Source organism: Colobus angolensis, unplaced genomic scaffold, assembly GCF_000951035.1.
Source record: "Colobus angolensis palliatus isolate OR3802 unplaced genomic scaffold, Cang.pa_1.0 Scaffold9, whole genome shotgun sequence".
Classification (NCBI taxonomy): Eukaryota; Metazoa; Chordata; class Mammalia; order Primates; family Cercopithecidae; genus Colobus; species Colobus angolensis.
This window is the reverse complement of record NW_012122931.1, coordinates 11,059,878-11,075,026: the sequence shown is the minus strand read 5'-3', so window position 1 is coordinate 11,075,026 and position 15,149 is coordinate 11,059,878. Positions and strand designations below refer to the sequence as shown.

The 15,149-nt window shown below is 49.0% G+C and overlaps 2 protein-coding genes across 6 annotated transcripts in view; one reads left to right on the top strand and one right to left on the bottom strand.

Moving 5' to 3' along the window:
- The window catches only part of NEK6 (NIMA-related kinase 6), a 97,166-nt gene extending 93,665 nt beyond the window's left edge, over positions 1–3,501 (top strand). For all 5 annotated transcript variants that reach the window (XM_011931400.1, XM_011931399.1, XM_011931398.1 and 2 more), the window contains one exon: positions 1,905–3,501. In XM_011931400.1, the coding sequence (XP_011786790.1) occupies positions 1,905–2,015 (111 nt within the window). In that variant the 3' untranslated portion in view covers positions 2,016–3,501. The remainder of the gene's footprint in view (positions 1–1,904) is intronic.
- A 985-nt stretch (positions 3,502–4,486) lies between these two features.
- PSMB7 (proteasome (prosome, macropain) subunit, beta type, 7) overlaps positions 4,487–15,149 on the bottom strand; it is a 62,591-nt gene continuing 51,928 nt past the window's right edge. Inside the window, exons 7-8 of the mRNA XM_011931402.1 lie at positions 7,782–7,933; positions 4,487–4,725 (exon numbers count right to left, since the gene is read on the bottom strand). Coding sequence (XP_011786792.1) covers positions 4,614–4,725; positions 7,782–7,933 — 264 coding nt within the window. The 3' untranslated portion in view covers positions 4,487–4,613. The remainder of the gene's footprint in view (positions 4,726–7,781; positions 7,934–15,149) is intronic.

Below are 15,149 nucleotides of genomic sequence, written 5' to 3'. Positions count from 1 at the left end.
AGACAGACACAGCCAAGTTAAAAAGTCCGGTGAGGCAGGATCTGAACCCAGACGCCCAGCCACGGAGCCATCCTGCTGCTTGATGGCATGTCTCTTTGGTGGCCCATCAGTTAGCTGGGGTGAGGCTCTGGAAGGAGCGCCCTTGCCCCGGCCAAGCTGCACAGGGCAGGTCCCGAGTGCTCCGCCCCTGTGTCGGGGCAGGAGGCTCCTCGCGGGGCGCCTGTGCTGAGCCTGTGCTCGCTGGCGTTGCAGACTCCAGGGCTAGAGGAGCTCGAGTGTCCGGCGCTGCGCAGTGCCCTTCCTCTCCTGGCTCCCAAGTTCTGACCTGCACCTGTGGAGGAAGTGTTTCTGCTCCCAGTGGGAGGAAAAACAAGTCGCATCTCTTTACAAAGTTGCCATTTGCTTTTTCCTTTATCATCTTCTGAATGCGGACTTGTGTACCAAGCCGTGCAACTGGAGCTGATGACCACTCTGCTTTGGCCATCAGTCTAGAAATGGGAGCTGCCCTCTCTGCTTCGGTTATGAGGCTGAAATGAGCACTGAAGCCCCCATTCCAAGTCAGCCCTTTCCTGGCCACGAGCCCTCACTCCCCAGAGCACTGGCTGTCTCTGGGCCCCGTGTTTGGGGGTGAGCGGTAGTGCTCAGGAGCCCCTCAGCACACCCTATTTTTAAAGTTTTATCGCCACTTAGAAATGAAAATAAGACTTTATTATTTTTGTTTCTCTTGAATTCTGAAAATTTCAGACATGCACTTATTGCCAACTGTGCGTTTACGTCATAAATGAGTCACAGACACTTCACCTGAATCTGGTTTTCTTGGGTATTTTAACCTGTCAGAGGCCAACCACAGGTACCTCCCCCAAATATCGTAAGGTTGAGAAAACAGCCGTCCATTCATAGGCAACCTCAGACGCCAGGAGTGGCCTAGCAGGCTTCAGGCCCCGTGTCACCCGGGCTTCTGGGTTGGAAGGCATGCACACAGGTGGGAGGGATACCCTAAGTCTCTGCGGCCCAGGGAGAAAATGCCCCGTCAGCTGAGAGGGGCCCTAGTCTGCAGGAAGCCCAGGCCCCACCCCTCAGCTTAAGAAGCCTGCGCAGCAGTAGCCCCCAGGCCTCCAGAACGTCCTGTGGGCCCTCCCCAGACTCCCTGAGTGTGGCCACTGAGACCACCAGAGCCCCCTCTGGTTCAGAACCACCCGGCTTCCTGCTGCTGCGGCCTGCGGGGCTGGCCACCCCTCCAGCAGCAGGTATTTAAAAGAAAACCAATGGCTATGAGCCCGTGATGCAGGGTAAGATGTAGGCATTTTAAGGTCATTATTTTAATTACCATTAAAATAATTGGCACTCCGGCTATCAGAAGAATGGAGGCGACCAGAGGTGCAAGGCACCCCTCCCCCACCTCGGGGCAGGAGCAGCCTTCAGTGTCTGTATAATTAAAAGCTCCGTCTTTCATGAGCACAATAAAGGGGCCGGGAGGTGGGCAGACTGCAGCCCTGCTGCATGTTAATGCGTTTATTATGATCAATAAGCCCTTGCCTTGAGTTTTGTCCTCTGGTTTGGGCATCTGCGTGACTGACAGCAGAGACACACACACACAGTTTGCCCAATGGTGTGGACAGCTACAAGTTCAAAATTATTTGGACGTTAACCATTCTTAGTCTCAAAGCACAGTCTTTGGGACTGGACAGGCCTAGGAGGGGTACTGGCTAGCCCTTGGGAGCCATGCGGCTGCGCACCCCTTACCTGCCCCAGCTAAACACCGTTCTTCAGCTCGAACGGGGAAAACAGGACTGTCTGGTTGCTCTGAGGAAGGAGTGCCTTCATGCAGACAGACTGCGGAGTGCGGAGCCTCAGTAAGGCTGCTTTCCTTTCTTGAGAATAACACACCGTTCTCTCCCCTGCAGTTACGAGAACTGGTCAGCATGTGCATCTACCCTGACCCCAACCAGAGACCTGACATCGGCTACGTGCACCAGGTGGCCAAGCAGATGCACGTCTGGACGTCCAGCACCTGAGCGTGGATGCACCGTGCCTTATCAAAGCCAGCACCACTTTGCCTTACTTGAGTCGTCTTCTCTTCGAGTGGCCACCTGGTAGCCTAGAACAGCTAAGACCACAGGGTTCAGCAGGTTCCCCAAAAGGCTGCCCAGCCTTACAGCAGATGCTGAAGGCAGAGCAGCTGAGGGAGGGGCGCTGGCCACACGTCACTGACAGTCAAATTCAAAAGTCCTTTCTTTATACTGTTGTGGACAGTCTCAGCTGGGTTAACAAGGGCAGGTGGTTCAGCGAGCCACAGCAGCCCCCTGTATCTGGATTGTAATGTGAATCTTTGGGGTAATTCCTCCAGTGACCTGTCAAGGCTTATGCTAACAGGAGACTTGCAGGAGACCGTGTGATTTGTGTAGTGAGCCTTTGAAAATGGTTAGTACCAACTTCAGTTTAGTTCTTAGTATCTTTTCAATCAAGCTGTGTGCTTCATTTACTCTGTCGTAAAGGGATAAAGTGGAAATCATTTTTTTCCATGGAGTGGAGATTCTGCTAATATTTTTATCTATGTTTTATAACTTGGTGAGTAACGATGAGAGCCCTGCACCTGGCCAGAGCATCACAGGCAAATGGCATCGGGAAGCAAGAGCATCTTCCTGGCAACCAGGCTGGGCCATCTTCTCCTGGACACCTGCTGCGTACCAGGCATTTCATCACCTCCTTGAATGCTGGCGGTTCATTTCATGATCAGTGTTAACCATTTTCCTCCATGGGAAGGATGCGATGTAAAAAAGCGAAGGGCTATCCTTTACAAATTCTGGTTCTGCAACTTCCTAGCGTGAATTTGGGCTTGGGCAAGTTTCTTAGCCGTTCTGAGCCTTAGTTTTCTCATCTGTACAATGAGATCAATAGTACCTATCTACCTACCTTCAGGATTGCTGACAGAATTTGAAATAAAATATGCAAGTTAGCTAGTACAAAGTAGATGATCCAAAAATGGTAGCCACTCACCCTTCACAAACTGAAGTCCATGGGCCATGGAAGCCAAGAATTAATGTACACCTGTATCATGTGTAGGAAACCAGAAAGGTGTTCCTTATTTCTTGTTCCCAAACAGGATTAACTGTGAAGACTGATTTATAAATGTGAACCTAAGAAAACTCCAGCTCTGAAGGAAATCATTAGAATTTTGTTTTTGTACGTAAAGTTAACCTTCCAGTGGTCTGAGCTGTCGTCACTGACTTGATGACAGTCTGGCCCTCCAGACAAGAGCAGCGCTGGCATCGGGCAGGTGATTCCTGACACCTGCTGCCTGCAGGCATTCGCTGACCGGGCTCTTCCTGGAGGAAACTCCCAGGGCCAGACGGCTGCTGCTTCCGCGCGTGGACTCGGATCTGCTGTAACACCATCTGCCCGACAGTCTCTCCACATGCAGCCTTTCCTCTGTACGTTTTCTCCATGGTCGAAATAAAACAGGGTGACTGGGAGTTGTTACTTATAATTCATGAAGATTTTTAAATGGCTTTGGAGATTTTGCTTTTAAACCAGTAGATCCAAAACTTAAAACAGTGTCTGCAGCACAATTTCTTGAGGAACCTCGAAAAACACAACTTCCCAGGCCCCATTCAGTAATCCCAGGATTTCTTTAAGCTCCCCAAATAATTTTGATACTCATTAGCCAAGTTTCTGCCCCCATGAGGTAATTCCATTGTTCTCCCCGGCCTGCTCCTGGCAGCTGTAATATAGGAGCTGGCCTGAGCAGATTCACCCTGGAATGTTCTCTCCAAGGGAGAATCAAGTCTGTGTCGCCTGCCTAGTGCTTACCACTGAAGGTTTTTCTGATCCCAAACTTTTTGCCCGTATTCTGCTGCCAGCTCTCTGAGCCCCTACCGTGCCTCCCCAACACTGCCAGCCCCAGCATGCAATGAACCTACTTTGTGCATGCCACCCGCTTTCCACACCATGAGAACAGTCTGCCCAACTGAACCCTCTGGAGGTGCACGATCTCAGCCACTCACCAGGCCTGAGTGTTTGTGAAATGATCATGGTCCTACTTACTTCAAAACAGTAACCCCAAAACATTCCTTTTATTTCTGTGAAACCGGCCAAAGTGAGGTCCACCCACCCTCACGCAGCTCTGGCGGTGCACCTGCCCACCTTCTCTTGGTACTCAGAGCTGGGCTCGAGAACTCAGAGGTTTGGCTTTGCCATTTCTGTCCTACTTGCTGCTGAGGTGGAAGCTGTGCTGCACTTATCACCCCATTTCAAAACCAAACCAAACCAGAGGCCACCCCGAACAGAGTCAGCCAGCAAAAGGGGCAGGTATCGATGTTCACCTGAAGCCTCAAGGGAGTCCACTCTGACTTCTGACAGCAGAGGGGTGCATGGCTCCTACGCTCTCCTGAGCCAGTGCTCAAGGAGGATCAGCACCCTGAAGGGCCAGGTCAATGGCCTTAGCAGCCCCAGACTGCCCCCTAAAACACCACACAGTGCCCAGACCTCAGCTGCCCAATTTGGTTTTTGTTTTTTATTGAGTTTCATTCAGCAAACACTAGCCTCATGAATCTTACTGGGCCTCCAGTGCCCACCATCTTCCAGAACCACAGCCAGCCACCCACTGACGCCATTCAGGAAGTGTCCATCGTTTGGACTGTTTCCTCCAGCACCTCAATTTCCAGAGGAGTGATTTTCTCAGTGAGGACTGCAGTGGTTCCTTTCTCACACCTGTACCGGCCAAGCCTAGTGAGAGAAAAAAACAAGCACAGAGTTAGGATTCCCCTCAAGGTGCCAGAGGGCAGGAGACAGTGAAAATGAATATTCAGGTGAGGCAGTGAGCAGGGTGGACTGGAATCCTGGCTCTCCCGATCCCAGCTCTGTGATCCTGGGGGATTCAACTTCCTCAGTTCCTCAGTTCTCAAGTGCCGCAAAATGGGGGTGCCTGGGAGGCACAGAGCGTCAGCAGTGAACACGGCACCTGGCCCTTGGTGGACATGTGACTCTCCCCCACCCCACCATCCCCAGCAAGTGCTGGGAAGCACTTGGTCCCTTGACATCAATCTTCAGCCTCCCTACAGTACCTTTCAGTGACAGCAGGAAGCAAATCCCATCATTACACAAGAGAAGGGCATGACTGCTCTTCTGTGCAGCAACAAGAATGACTTAACTGTTACCTCAGACACTGAACAAACATCTGGAAGCATCAACAGTGTAAAAATATGTGCAGCCAGGCTCTGGGCTTGTCATTTCAGACCACTCTCAAGACTCAAGAAAAGTTAACTGTCCCCTTCAGGGACACAGTGGCTCCCCACTAGGACACACCCAACACCTTCTTCCTGAAGTGAATCTGGCAGAGGTTTCTTTGAGCACCAGACAGTCTAGAAGATACATACTTGGTCTGTTAATTCTCACAGTGGGTCAGGAATTCGGATACTGTCAAATGGCAGCACACAACCAACTGTTCCTGGGCCCTAGCTCCAGCTGGGGTAATATCTCTGTCAAACTTACTGTCCTTCAGGAACTACCAGAAGGCTGCTGGCTGTGTCATGACCTTGTGCTCCAGGAACACCCATCCTCTCCCCTGGGCACATGGGCTAAAAGAGGGAGCAGGAAGCAGAACAAGGAGAGCAACTTCCACAGTTCTGCATCCAGGTCAGGAGCACGGTCAGCCGAGTGGCCTGCCTTTGTTCTGCCAAGCCTCCCCCGACCCCCACTCTCTTAAAGGATCCAAGCAAAAGTACCTTTTAACCATGTGTCCCCACCCCATCAGTTTGAGGATGCCTCTCATTGCTCACACGCTGGAACCTTGGTGGCAGCGTGCAGTCTTGGAGCCAAAGTCCCACGTGACCTCTGTGTGCCTGATGACTCTGGACCGTCCCTCAGTGTCTCCAGGAGGCTTGGACACCTCCTCACCACTGTGGTGATGGTGCCCGATTTCGGCAGCATTGCATTCAGTGCTTCCACCTTACGTGCCAGTGGACTGCAAGACTGCGTGTTGGAGGGCTGCGAGCAGAGGAGGCAGCAGGGACTTGCCAGGCAAGGCCCACACTGGCGCAGGGCATGGGACGCTTGCTCAGGCCTATGGCCCTGCCCGCACCCTAGCATCCACCCTGGGAAGGGCTCCCCTAACTCAGGCAGTGCCTCCATCTTCAGTCACTGGCAGAGAAGACAATAGGGAGGTTCCAGGTAGCCTGGACACTTGCCCTTGGCCTCAGGACACCAATGGGGAGCGGGCCCCGTGCAGGTTACTGCACACCCACCACGCACCCAGCACCTTCTGGGCCGCCTCGCTGATTCTTCACAAGCAGCCCCAAGGCGGTTTTCTTTCTGTTCTTGGGTGTTTAGAGCCTCTGTTTATAAGCGGAGCAGCCCACGTCCCAGAAGTAGGATGCGCTGCTGCTGCACTCCCTGTGGATGAAGACTCCTACGTTAAGCACAGCTTCCCTAGGCAACCACAAATACCACTTCTCACTAGCCCAAACGTGGCTTTCAGAGTCCTCGCCCAGGACCCTGTCCAGCCTGAGCCTGAATGGTGTAACCATTCCCTACCCCATCACCGCTTCATCGTGGACTTGCTTAAATTACGCAGCATCTTGCAAAGTAACTAGCAAAGCAGGCTACATGGAGTACTTGGGTCCTGCCTACCCGGAGCTCGGCAAAGCCTGGTTCCCCAACACAGCTCTGGGCCTGAAAGGTAGCTTGCCTTCCTGCTAAAGGCCCAAGGGACTTCATGGCCTCATCAGAGGTCATCTGGTTGAGCTCCATTTCCCAGAAGCCACCAAGCCAGCCACCAACACTCTCCAACCCCAGTGCCAGAGCTCTCTGGCGCCGTGCTGCCCCACCCCATCAAGAGCCCACTGAGCTTCCACAAGATTGAGTGCAGCCCACAGTGAATATCTGCTGGTTCTGAACGTTCCATTCTTTCCTTGTGAATTACTCCCGATACGGAGTTGTGTGTGCAGTGGGAGACGAAAGCAAGCTTGCAGAAGGTGATGCTCGCTTCCTCTGCGCTAGCTGTGGGGGGCTGGGTGGGAGCCGTAGTTTATAAATGCCCTGTGCTGCACCCAGATGCTACAGCTGGAAGCAGCACTCAGGGATCCCATCCTGAGCTGCTCGGGCTCCCAGAAGAGGTCAGGAGCCACAGGACGGTCAAGCAGCTGGACAATGATGAGACACTGCAAATGAGCTGCTCCTCTGACACGTGCCAGCCACTAGGTTTGGAAACCTTCCAGTTCTGCTCAGCAAATCAACTAAAACTTTCTCGCACTGCTCTGAGTCTGGGCTGCACCACTGAGCTGAGGGGCCCACTCGGCATGTAGGACAGGCTAAATGGCACAACTCCCTGCAGCACAGCAGACACACATTAGCTCCCAAGGCCACCTCTGGGAGGCTGTTAGCATTGCTGGCGTACACCCAGTTAGGAATCTCGGGGCACTCTGAGAGAAAGTGCTGGGGCTGCTCTGAAAAATGCACCTTCTCACAGAAATCAGGGGATTCTTTAAGACACTTGAGAAAGGACAGCAGATGATCCAAACCGCTCCACCCCACCTCCCAGCCTAGGGCTCTTTCCTGGGCCACCCTCCACCTCTTCCATCAAATTAAATCACTTTCCTACACCTGACAGCAGCCCACTGTCATAAAGCAAGTAACGAGCTGAAGGTCTGTGCGGGAGGCTGATTTGGGAACACTGGATGTACTTAATGTGGAAAGAACCAGGAAAACTCCATCCAGATGCCATGGAGATACCAAGGGTGGCATGATGCCGGGGACCCAGGAAGAACTTCATCTCCTTCACTCACCTGGTCCCCTTCTTGTTGGGCACCGTGTACGGGCGGAGAAAATCCAGCTTGCTCTTACTGATGACGCAAAGGTCGATGTTGCTTCCGGAGCCCAGGTCATTGAAGATGCCGGCTGCGATGGCTTCGCTCACCAGCTTCTTGGCTTCCTCCTCCTGAGAAAGAGAACGGCAGCAATAACGTCCATGGCCAAACCAGGGGCTGCTCTGACATCCGCAATGTGCTTCCACTACCAGTTCGCGAGACCTTCTGAGAGATAGGTGTTGTTTTTAATGTCCATGTCACAGACGAGGAAAAGATCTCAAAGTACCTCGATGATTTGCCCAAAGTTCCCGACTCGGGCCTTTAAAACTCTTTATGCATGCACCACCTCTTGACCACATCGGACACTCACCACGAAATGATGGGCTGACAGTTACTAGAGGGTTAGTAACTTACCTTGAAAAGGGCCAGGTAGTAAATATTTTAGGTTTTGTGGCCAAAAGTGTCTACCACACCTACTCAACTCTGTCATGCTAGCACAAAACAGCCACACACAAATACATCAACAAATGGGTACAACTGTGTTCCAATAAAACTCTATTAGCAACAGGCAGTGGGCCAGATTTGGCCCATGGACTGCAGTTTACTAACTAACTCCTGATCAAGAATGTCCAACAATAGCTGAAAGTTACTGACTGACAACATAATGGAGAAAGTCAGCATTGTAGGGGGAAGAAACTGACACCAAAACACAACAGTAGTTCTGGGGAAATGCTGGCAGACCAAGGGCAGGACATCTTGCCCAGAAGAATCTGTCTCTCCTACTAAGGCTGTAGCCTACAGGTTCACTGAAGTAATTCATTACTTTGAATCACTCTCTCCTTTGCCCCACCTTTAAGCACAAATCCCCATCCCCAATAGTTACTGGTGAACAGATGGATTCATCCCTTTCTTATCCAAGAAGGCCTATCACATGCTATGTCCTAGACCAGGAGCTAGGGCTGCAGAGGTGGATGACGCCCCCAAATACCTGCCCTCTAGGGACTCAGAGTCCAGCGGGGGCACCTGACCCAAGTAAGAACAATGCAGGGTGAGGCTGGCATGTGAAAAGGAGCTGGGAACACATACAGAGCATGTGAAAAGGAGCTGGGAACATGGCTGGCCAGCAGAGCTTCAGGGAGGGCTGAAGGACAGGCTGCACACGAGGCACTCAGAAAACAGCAGTGAAACACAAGGCAGACAGCAAAGGCAACGGTACCGGACCTAGGGAACGCCAAGTTCAAGCTCTATATACAACGAGGACAAAAATGAACCAGGCTCCGTGAAAGCCGGGAATCTAACCTGTGCTGTGGCACCTTCCCAATCCACGAGGGCGTGAGAGTACATACACGTGCAAGTGCATCCAGCGCTCATCCAAGTAACACCCTTCGACAAACAGACTCCAGGCCCAAATTCCAGCCTGAGACCCTCAAAGGGCAGATCTGCTAACCTCAAGTTTACAGAAGATCTGAACCCATTCAGGCCTCCTGCTCCTCTGCCTGCCCCATGCCAGACTAGGATTCCAGTGACATAAGCGCACTCTACAGACTCAGAAGGACAGAGAAGGTTCTGCTGGAAGTGGGCTCCTCAGCAAACCAGCAGACAGCAGTTCCTTTGATTTCATACCCCAGGTTTTTTCACTCTCATGTGACATCTATGTGGGGCCAATTAAGCTGATTCTTCTTTTGTACATACATAGTCCTGCAAGAATACATTCAAACAGGATTAGGAATTTTCTCCTAGAATTCTCAACAGTCTATGGGGCCAGAAGCTTTCCACAAACCAGTGAAGGTGGTAGCAAAGAAAGCCTCTTAGATAAGGAGCTGGCGGCAGCTGCTATCTAGACAGCAAAAACCAACCACTAATTCAGCAAACGCAACCTCATTCCAAACCGCTTCTCTTTAAATGGCCTTAGGTGTGTGTGCATATGGGCACGTGCGGGCAGAACCATATTTATTCCCTGTTCCTGGCCTACCACCTCTGCTCCCCCTTCTCTTCTCTACCATTTAACTATTTCCTCTGCTTTGTTTCTCGTCACTGCTGCTGGCATCCCCAGCCAGCCAACAGTACCTGGCGGACATTGCAATCCATGGGCACACTTAGGACTACACATTTGCATTTCCCAAATGATCTGGGTAGATGGAGACAGGTGAAGAGAAGACTTGGGGTAAACAAATATACACATGACATGAGACATGCATATCTAGTGTCAATTGATTTGACTGGACACAGGACACCAGACTGCTGACAGTGCTATGTAAGATTACGAGTGATCCTCCCTCTATTTTGCAAACAGTCTGTAATGTAACTGATAAAACTTTAAAATACGCAAATTTTAAAATGATATAGTTTGATTTACTCATAAACTGATTGTGTATGCTGTTATTTAAGTATAAATAAAGGCTTTTTTAAATTGGGGAAATACATCTTTTAAATTCCTTTCCTCCCCACCAATTCTAGGGAAGATCATTCCTTAAGGAAGAAAATCTCAACTCTCTCACTTTCTTCCCCCCAGTTCCACCCCACGTCTCATATACGTATGGCTGAAGAGGTTAGGAGATGGAATGAAACTTACATTTACGGAGCACCTATATGCTCACCAAATCAATCAGTCAACATCTATCAGCACTCAGACGTGCCAAGCACTGAGCTGGGCACTTTGATGATCATCAAGCTTACCCCTGCCCCCAATCATCTTTTCATGTTGGTATGGTCAGAAACTCGGGCTGACAGTCAATGACTTACACAAGGTCACACAGCTGGTAAACAAAAAATAGTAAAACAGGCCCATCAGGCCCCAGAGCCAGAAGGCCACAGCACCACACCAACTCGCAAGTGACCTTCCTTGGGCCGGGGACTCCTCAGCTAGTCCCTGACTCAAGGCCGTGTCATTCACTCCCCACCCCCAAAGAGCCTTAAGACCTGAGCAAATTTAAGAGGAGGAGGATGGTGTTTGCCGGTTTCTCTCTGGGTCAACCTCTGATGGTCACTCCCGCTGGGGGTGGAGGGCAGTGTCTCCCAGAACACCCAAGACTACCACTTCCAGGGCCTTCTTCATTCTCAACCAAATTAGGGCAAGAGTTCTACAATGCAACGCCAAATCAATACTAAGCTCTAAGGCCTCATTTAACATATCCCTCCCTTAACACCCCAAATCCTCAAAATCGAAAGAGGGTGGAAATGACCAAAGGCTCTACTGTCCACTCACTACTTAGACAGTTAATGTCTTTAACACATACCTGTAGGAACCTACTATGTTCCAGGAACGGCTTCAATGTTGAATACTGTCTCTGACTACAGTATTTCCATACACAGAATTCTAGACACGTATGCAAATATGCTACTGGGCATATTCATACTGTGTTTTCTTTATAGTGGAATTTCACAATTAAACAACTTTTGTCTTTAACATGTGCTACCAAATATTTAAGAAAACTATCAAGAAAAACCACAAACTAAAGGCAAGAGGTGGGGAAAACACCACATTTGTATCTGTCTCTGGCCCACAGTAAGCGCATGAAGCGCTGTCTCTTCCTTTAGGATTAATTCTTCGTAGGGAAACTGTACCTCCCTTTTCTGGAAGATGCAGAGTGACCTAGGTCCTGGGCAGCATCTGCCTGGGGACAGCTGCTACAGAGGGGCCTTGACAAGGGCCCTGCAGAGTCCATGACCCCAGCTGGTCAGGCCCAGGTGCAATGCTGTCTCCCACAGCCAGGGAGGCATCCTCCCCCAGCCAGCTGCCTATGCATTTATGTAGCAGGTCACAACGGAACCTCAGTGTGGAGATGGGCAAGTAGGACTTATCCTCGTTACCAAAAAACAGCAGCTTGCTTTTGCTTTCAGACACTCAGCCAAAAGATCATCATGACCCTGATGATTAAACACCAGCTGGGGAACCCAGGTTCAAAGTCATCTGGCAGACAGAATGGGTTTGAATCCCCAGTCTACTACTTACTGCTGGGTAACCCTCGACAAGTCACTACACCTCTCTGAGCTTACTCTCCTGCTCTGCAATATAATGATAATAAATCCTACTTCACAAGATTACTAACAAATTAGAAATAAAAGCACAGAAAGCACCTGCTGTACTCTGGCACATAGCTACTGCTTAATAAATGGTAAGATATTTAATAAAGCAAGCCAGAGGGCTCCTAAAAACACAACTTATCTCTAAGCAGCGATTGCCTATAACAAACCCCAAGCCAGGAGAAGGAGGTCCAGACAAACCTGCTGACAAATCTTCACACAGTGCCATAGAGAAGTTCCTATAATAATTAATCCAAGCAAAAAGCACACTCCCTAAAAGTTCGGAGAATATAAAAGGAACACTTCTTGCTTTATGGCTACAAAGACCAAACTAACTGGGAATATCAGTCCCCCGGGCCACCCCGGCTTCTTAAATGAGATTACAATAAGAGTGATGTACTGTACTGAAAGTCAGCTGTGACAAGCAGCACTTTATAGAGCTATCTGTTTGTCTCCATCACCGCAGCGCACAATGTGTCCCCGGACTCCAATGTGCAGTTCCATTTACCGCTACATGACAAATGGGCAGCACTTGTAAAAGGCACAAAGAGGTCCACGTCGGCCACGTAATGGTCACCACAGCTGTACCCGAGAGCTTGAGGGGACAAAACAGACCCCCAAGTTCATTAAACTGACCAGTAATGGATCTTTCAAAAAGTGCCTTAGGAATCGTACAGAAAAGGCTAAAATAAATAACTCAGCATGGAAGGCTAATCTGAAATGGTGTTTGATAAATTATTTATAACACGGGCGATTGTCTGCATTTAATATTGGAGCTACTAGTAGCATCTTTAAAAGATGATTTATGCGTTGTAATGCTATTAAACTTTATATTGGCCCACTGCTAGCTATAAAGTCTGCTGAGATTTAGAGAATGAGTTTTAAACTGTCACTGCAACATCACAGGAGATGGAGACTGTATTAAATCTCTACTTTAAACCTGTTATCTAGAGAGCTGCATTTTGTAGACACTCACAAACTGATAGATTACCTCGGCATCCGCTGCAGTGCAGGTCCAAAATAGTACTGCCAAGAAACTTTTCCGCATTATTCTTGTCTACAGCTACAATCGAATTTCTCTTCTCACTTAAGTGATTTTTAGATTGGGAATGTCACCAGAGAAAAATGTAGCTGTGCCAGCCAATGGGCACTCTGGACAGTTCAGCATCAAATTAATACTCTTTAAATACACTCTTCCTGACTGTTCAGCTATGCATCTGAACACTGCTTTACTTACACTGTAGGCAGGCAAAATATTAAATATGCACTTGACTGAAAACCTAACAGACTATTTTACACACAGCTTTGGAATGTGAAAATTCATGTATGCGGCAAGTCATTTGACATAACTGATTAGTAACTAAAATTTTTAAAAGAATTTAAAAAATAAAATCGGTTATTTGCCGGCAAATATACTGTTTATGGAGCTAAGGAGCTGGCATAGGGGGCAGAAAACAGAGAGAGATTCAGCCTTTTTCCTGAGGAACAGGGCTCCCCCCGCTTTAAGGGTTTTCAGGGCAGCACCCAAGTAATCCCTTGCCTTCTGTGCCACCTCCATGCCAGGAGGAAGGGGTGCAGCTCTCCTGCCTTTGCTGGGGGAAACAAGAATGTGGATGGCGTGACAGCTGAACCCTCATGACTTCCATCAATTTCCCTGTGTGTTGCTGAACCTATATTTAGTTCCATTAGTTCACAACCATTTGCTCCTTCATTAACTACTAAGGATTTAACTTGTAAGAAGTGAGGCATGGGAGGGTTGGGGAGATGCTGGCCAAAGGATACAACATCTCAGAAGGAGTAAGTTCAAGAGATCTATTGTACAACACAGTGGTAATAGTTAATAACAATGTATTGTATTCTTAAAAACCAGCTAAGAAAGATTTAAGTGTTCTCACCACAAAAAAAATATTTGAGGTAATGTATGCTAATATATTGGCTTGACTTTGCCATTCCACAATGTACTCAAATTTCAAAACATCATTTGCATATGATAAGTATATAGTTTTTATTTGTCAAGCCAGATAATTTTTTAAAAAGAATTAAGGCAATCCAAATGCAGCTTGGAAAATCTTCATTATCTTTTGCCACTCTGATTTGAAACAGCAAAAAATTCCATTCCTCTGATGATCTAGAGCAGAACAGATAAAAGTGTGGGTGTGATGAGAATTTGGACTCTAAAGAGAGAGGATGAAAATTCTGAACGTCAGGGGGTCCGCCCTACACCTTCTCCATCTTTGTATCCCAGGGAACTAGCCTGGTGCTTGGCATATAGGTCAACAAATGAAAAAACGAAATGTTCACTTCAAATGCATGCATGGCTCTGCCAAACTCAAAGACTCTGAAATCAGGAGAGAGACCCCTACCAAATGGGGCAATTCCCAAACTGCACCAGCCCCAACTGGAGGCCATTCAAAGACAAGCACTTGAGAGGAGGTCGGAACACGATGTGTTTATTGGGAGCCTGCTGACAGGCTAAGGCTCTGACTCTGTCACTGATGCGGCCTGAAGACTCATTAATGGTTGATGGCTGAATACAATTGAAAGAGTTCAAAAAAGTGTTTGAAACAGTCCCTGCGAAAGCAGTATGCTCCCTGCACTGAGTCACAGACTTGACGTATCCCATGTGTAGCCACATTTTTTATGGTAGAAAACTTTTCTTTTCTTTTTTTTCTTTCCAGACTGGGCTGTGTGACAAGAGCAAAGGTTTCTGAGTTTGGGGTTTGGCCTGAGCTGTATGAATGAATACGCCTGCCTGTGTTAACACCTAGGAATTCAGCAGAGCCGAGCTGCAGCTGGTGCTGGGCACACTTAGAGCCAGGAGTGAGCCAGTGGCTGCATCTTTAAGGCCTAGCTAGTTAGCTAGTGTTGCCATTTCTTTCTTTGACAGCTTTTTTTTTTTTTTTTGGTACCAGGATCTGGGTGACACAAATAATGAAGGAAAAACTCGCTGTGGGTGCAGGAGTGATTTGAGGGGTTTTAAGTGGGAATGGGAAGGGGTGTTCATGTTCACGGAATTGCCCACCAGGTCTGTCCCAGGTCACTGAGTGATGCCTGTCAGAACTCACAGCCAGGAAGAGATGGCAGTGGCTGCACGGCCACAATGGGCTAGAACAGGGTAGCCCAGAATGAGGACAGCCCTGGACAGCGGGTCACTCTCTGAGCCAAAGAGTGCCCCCCGTAAGAATGAGAATAATACCTCTGTCCGAGAAATAAAATGAGAGAAATGACCCCGACACAGCAATTTCACAAACAGGACGGTTAGCAAGTCCTAGGGTAGAAGAAAACAGGCAAGGGTATGAGAGAACTAACACCAGGCACCTGCCA